The sequence below is a fragment of the Poecilia reticulata genome, linkage group LG22, assembly GCF_000633615.1.
Source record: "Poecilia reticulata strain Guanapo linkage group LG22, Guppy_female_1.0+MT, whole genome shotgun sequence".
NCBI classification, from domain to species: domain Eukaryota; kingdom Metazoa; phylum Chordata; class Actinopteri; order Cyprinodontiformes; family Poeciliidae; genus Poecilia; species Poecilia reticulata.
The window spans coordinates 85,923-89,793 of NC_024352.1; the positions used below are offsets into that span (position 1 = coordinate 85,923).

General features: G+C 40.5%; 1 protein-coding gene across 1 annotated transcript in view; it reads right to left on the reverse strand.

The window, feature by feature from the left end:
* Positions 1–3,871, reverse strand: part of LOC103458067 (intracellular protein transport protein USO1-like) — a 55,987-nt gene extending 52,116 nt beyond the window's left edge. Inside the window, exons 1-3 of the mRNA XM_008398616.2 lie at positions 2,313–3,871; positions 2,014–2,169; positions 869–1,104 (exon numbers count right to left, since the gene is read on the reverse strand). Coding sequence (XP_008396838.1) covers positions 869–1,104; positions 2,014–2,169; positions 2,313–2,537 — 617 coding nt within the window. The 5' untranslated portion in view covers positions 2,538–3,871. The remainder of the gene's footprint in view (positions 1–868; positions 1,105–2,013; positions 2,170–2,312) is intronic.

Genomic DNA, 3,871 nt, shown 5'->3' on the forward strand with positions numbered 1-3,871 from the left:
TAAAATACGGTTGGATGTGCCCTTTTTTTTTGAGCACCTGCCCCTTTAGTGGGCTCTGCACGGGCCTGTTCCCAGATGTGTCTAGTTTCCCTGATTACCCTCTGTGTATTTAAGCCCACCTTTTGTCTCTGTTCTTTGTCAGATCCTTTTTGCGTGCTGTGCATCAGTCTGCGTTTAGCCTTCACAGTTGAACTGTCAAGTCCTGTGTCGGCGTCAGCTCTCGCTTTCAGTCATTTACAGATCAGTTGCTACCAGAGTTAGCATTAGTCTCTGCTCTCCGTGCTGCCTTTTTTCTGGACTGTCGAGCTACATTCTTCATTAAATTCATCATTCGTCACTTCAACCTGGGTCTGTCTGTGTTTCAACTCACCATTACCTCTACATTTTATGACAATAAATATATTCAAAAACTCACCAAGCTATACCTAAAATTGTCCCMCATTTGAAATTAAATGTTTTTAATGGAATCAAATGTGGGAAAGGCCAAACTGATCAACAGCACCCCCTGAACTGAGACAAAAGATAGATCTGAAACTTGGTATGTAAGCAAGAAAGAAAGTGTTGGAAGTATGTCCTAAAATGTACACGGACGCTGCCATTTCGGGTCAAAGGACAAATTTTGGCCATTTTTGACTTTAGCACCTCAAACTTTAACGGACTTCTCCTAGGGTTTTTGACCGGTTTCATCTTCAAGCAATATATAGTTAATGGATGGTGGATTAAAACTAATCAAAATCTCGAGCTTTTCASAATGTCTGATAGAAAAACAGGTCCAAACTGACTCATTGAAGTCWTTTAAGTCAAACTGAGGAGACTGCACTGCTTTATGAAAGTAAAATGTTCCAAAAGCACAAATGTCATAACTTACATTTTCATGACATCTAGTTCTGCAGTGAGCTGATCCATCATCATTTTTGCCATTTCTTTCTGCTTGCAGTAATCAGTGACAAGTTGCAACTGGTCTTGTTTAATATGGATAACAGCAGTTGCATATTGTGCCATAGTGACCCACTGATCCTYCTGATCCAGAATGTCCTTTATCCCAGCATTTGCTTTTCTTAGCTGGGGGAGCAGTGACATCTGAACCTGTGCAAGCAACCCTTGCTGTTCAACAAAAGGAAGATCAAACTTACTTCAAGCTTCAGATTTTTGCTTCAAGCTTCTTATGTTCTTGATTCATAAGGAGCAAGAACATAAAAATATAAACACCCAATGTCAAATATTGTTGCCATGTGAAGTTAAATGACATTTTATTGTACAGAAGGAATGTTTCTTTTGATTTGTGTATAATTTTTAATCCAATTTGCCATCAGTGAGCATAACTCAGTGAGTTGTTTTTTTTTTACTCAGTGCATGGGTGAGGCATGTCTAGTAGGTGATCAGACAAAATGAGCAACAGCTGGACAATCCTTGGACTGGAGACAGTAAAAAGCCGCCCCAAAATGYCACATTTTGTCATAAGCCATAATGCCTCAGATGTCTCAAGTTATGTCCCAGCGTGTCATTGGAATTTTGGATGCAGGGACGGCCAATAGAACAGTAGCTGTACGGCTCAATATCCATTATCAGACTATAGGCCATTTAAGAGTTTGTTTCCAACAGATTGGCCTTACTGCAAATTGACCTCATCCTCATCAGCCACGTGTGACCACTCCAGCACAAGATCGCCACATCCGGCTCGTCCATCTGTGTGTGTGTCACTAAGACCAGTGACACACACAGCTGATGAGATCATCTGTCTGCACAACAGACACATCACACCTCAAGACTGTCTGTACCCGCCTAGGAGAAGCCAACCCTGCATGCTCGACAAATTCCTCAACCTCACCCATATCATGTTCAAAGGTATATGAAGATCAGTAATTACTCAAAACATATTTTGAGTTTCTCTATATATTGCATAGCCAAAATGTTCATAAAACTCATATTTGACATGGGGCGTTTATATTTTTGTTCAGTGTGTGCGTATATATATATAAAATTATCTTGCACGTGTGCAGCCACTAATCTCACCTGAACCTCCTCCACCTGCAGGGCCATGGCTTTTGGGTTAAGCTCAGTGGGACTGTTCTTAATGTGAAAAACAGTAGAAGCTAGTCTGCTTAGCTGCAAATCCAAATGATTGGTGGGTATGACCAGATCCTCTGGTTCGTTCTTGTGCAGTTCAACCTTGAAAAAAGTCAAAACATTATTGGAACAAACTGTTGCTAAAACATCTTAGATTCAATCCTGTTTGCATAAGTTAACAGTAAGCAACACTTTGTTAAATTCTAGTTTAAGGAACTAACACTGACAGACTGCAATTGCAGTACCTCTATGAGCTGAGTGATGATTTTGGTGCCTGAGAGTTGCTGTATCTCTGTGAAAATCTTATCTACAGTGGTCCTTTTGGATTCTTTCAGATCTGGTTTATTAGTAAGCTGTGTTCCATGTTCCTGAGCAGCCAGTTCTTCCCAATGGGTTACTGGGGGAATATCAGATGAGAATTTCTCAACCCCCAGTGATTCTGTCGGCTTTTCCTCAGCACTCGAACCCATCTATACAATTTTTAACAAACAATAAATTGATTATTCAATGCAATTAACATACATTTGACAGTAAAATATAAATCAACATTCATTTCACTAATACCACAGTGCTAAAACCCCCATATATATCAACTAATATAAACCAGCATGAAAATACTTTAAACCTTTCAGCAGCATATTCTTTTTCTTATTTTTTTATTTATGTTAAAAATATCCAGTGAGCGGCAGTTCACTGGATTTTGCAAAGGAGAGGAGAATGGCCAGACTGGTTGGAGCTGATAGAACGGCAATACTAACTCAAATAACCACTCGTTACAGCCGAGGTATGCAGAAGAGCGTCTCTGAGCACACAACACGTCGAACCTTGAGGYGAATAGGCTACAGCAGCAGGAGACCATATTGGGTCCTACTCCTGTCAGCTAAGAACAGGAAACTGAGGCTACAATTCACACAGGCTCACCAAAATTGGACAATAAAAGATTGGAAMACGTTGCCTGGTCTGATAAGTCTCAATTTCTGCTGCGACATTCGAATGGTAGGGTTGGAATTTGGCGTCAACATAAAAGCATGGATCCATCCTGCCTTGTATCAACGGTTCAGGCTGGTGGTGGTGCAATGGTGTGGGTGATATTTTCCTGGCACACTTTAGTACCAACTGAGCATCATGTCAATGTCACAGTCTACCTGAGTACTGTTGCTGACCGTGTCCATCCCTTTATGACCACAGTGTACCCATCTTCTGATGCCTACTTCAAGAAGGATAACGCACCATATAAGCACGAATCATCTCAGAATGGATTCTTGAACACAACAATGAGTTCACTGTACTCGAATGGGCTCCACAGTCACCAGATCTCAATATGTATCTCAAAGGTGCTCCAATAGAGCTCCTTTGGAATATGGTGGAATGGGAAATTTGCATAATGGAATCTGCAGCAACTGCATGATGGACCAGACTCTCTGAGGAATATTTCCAGTACCTTGTTGACTCTATGCCATGAAGGATTAAGGCAGTTCTGAAGGCAAGAGGTATCCAACCTGGTATTAGCAAGGTGACTTAATAAAGTGGTCAGTGAGTGTATCTTTTCTATCTGAATGGCCAAAATGTCATACAGCAGCACAAAAAGCTACAGTAACAACCTCATTGTATCAGTTACATCTCAACTTGGTAATGAAGTTTTTACAATTCCAACACAACACCTTATATAATGTGTCATATGGCCCTGGAAGCTGCAAGTAGCCTGACTTCAATGACAATATTTCTTTCTTACCATGATAGTTAGTTTATTCTATTTGAGGTTAAGATCTGTGCTCCATATACAAAACTGATGGCTATAATAGAA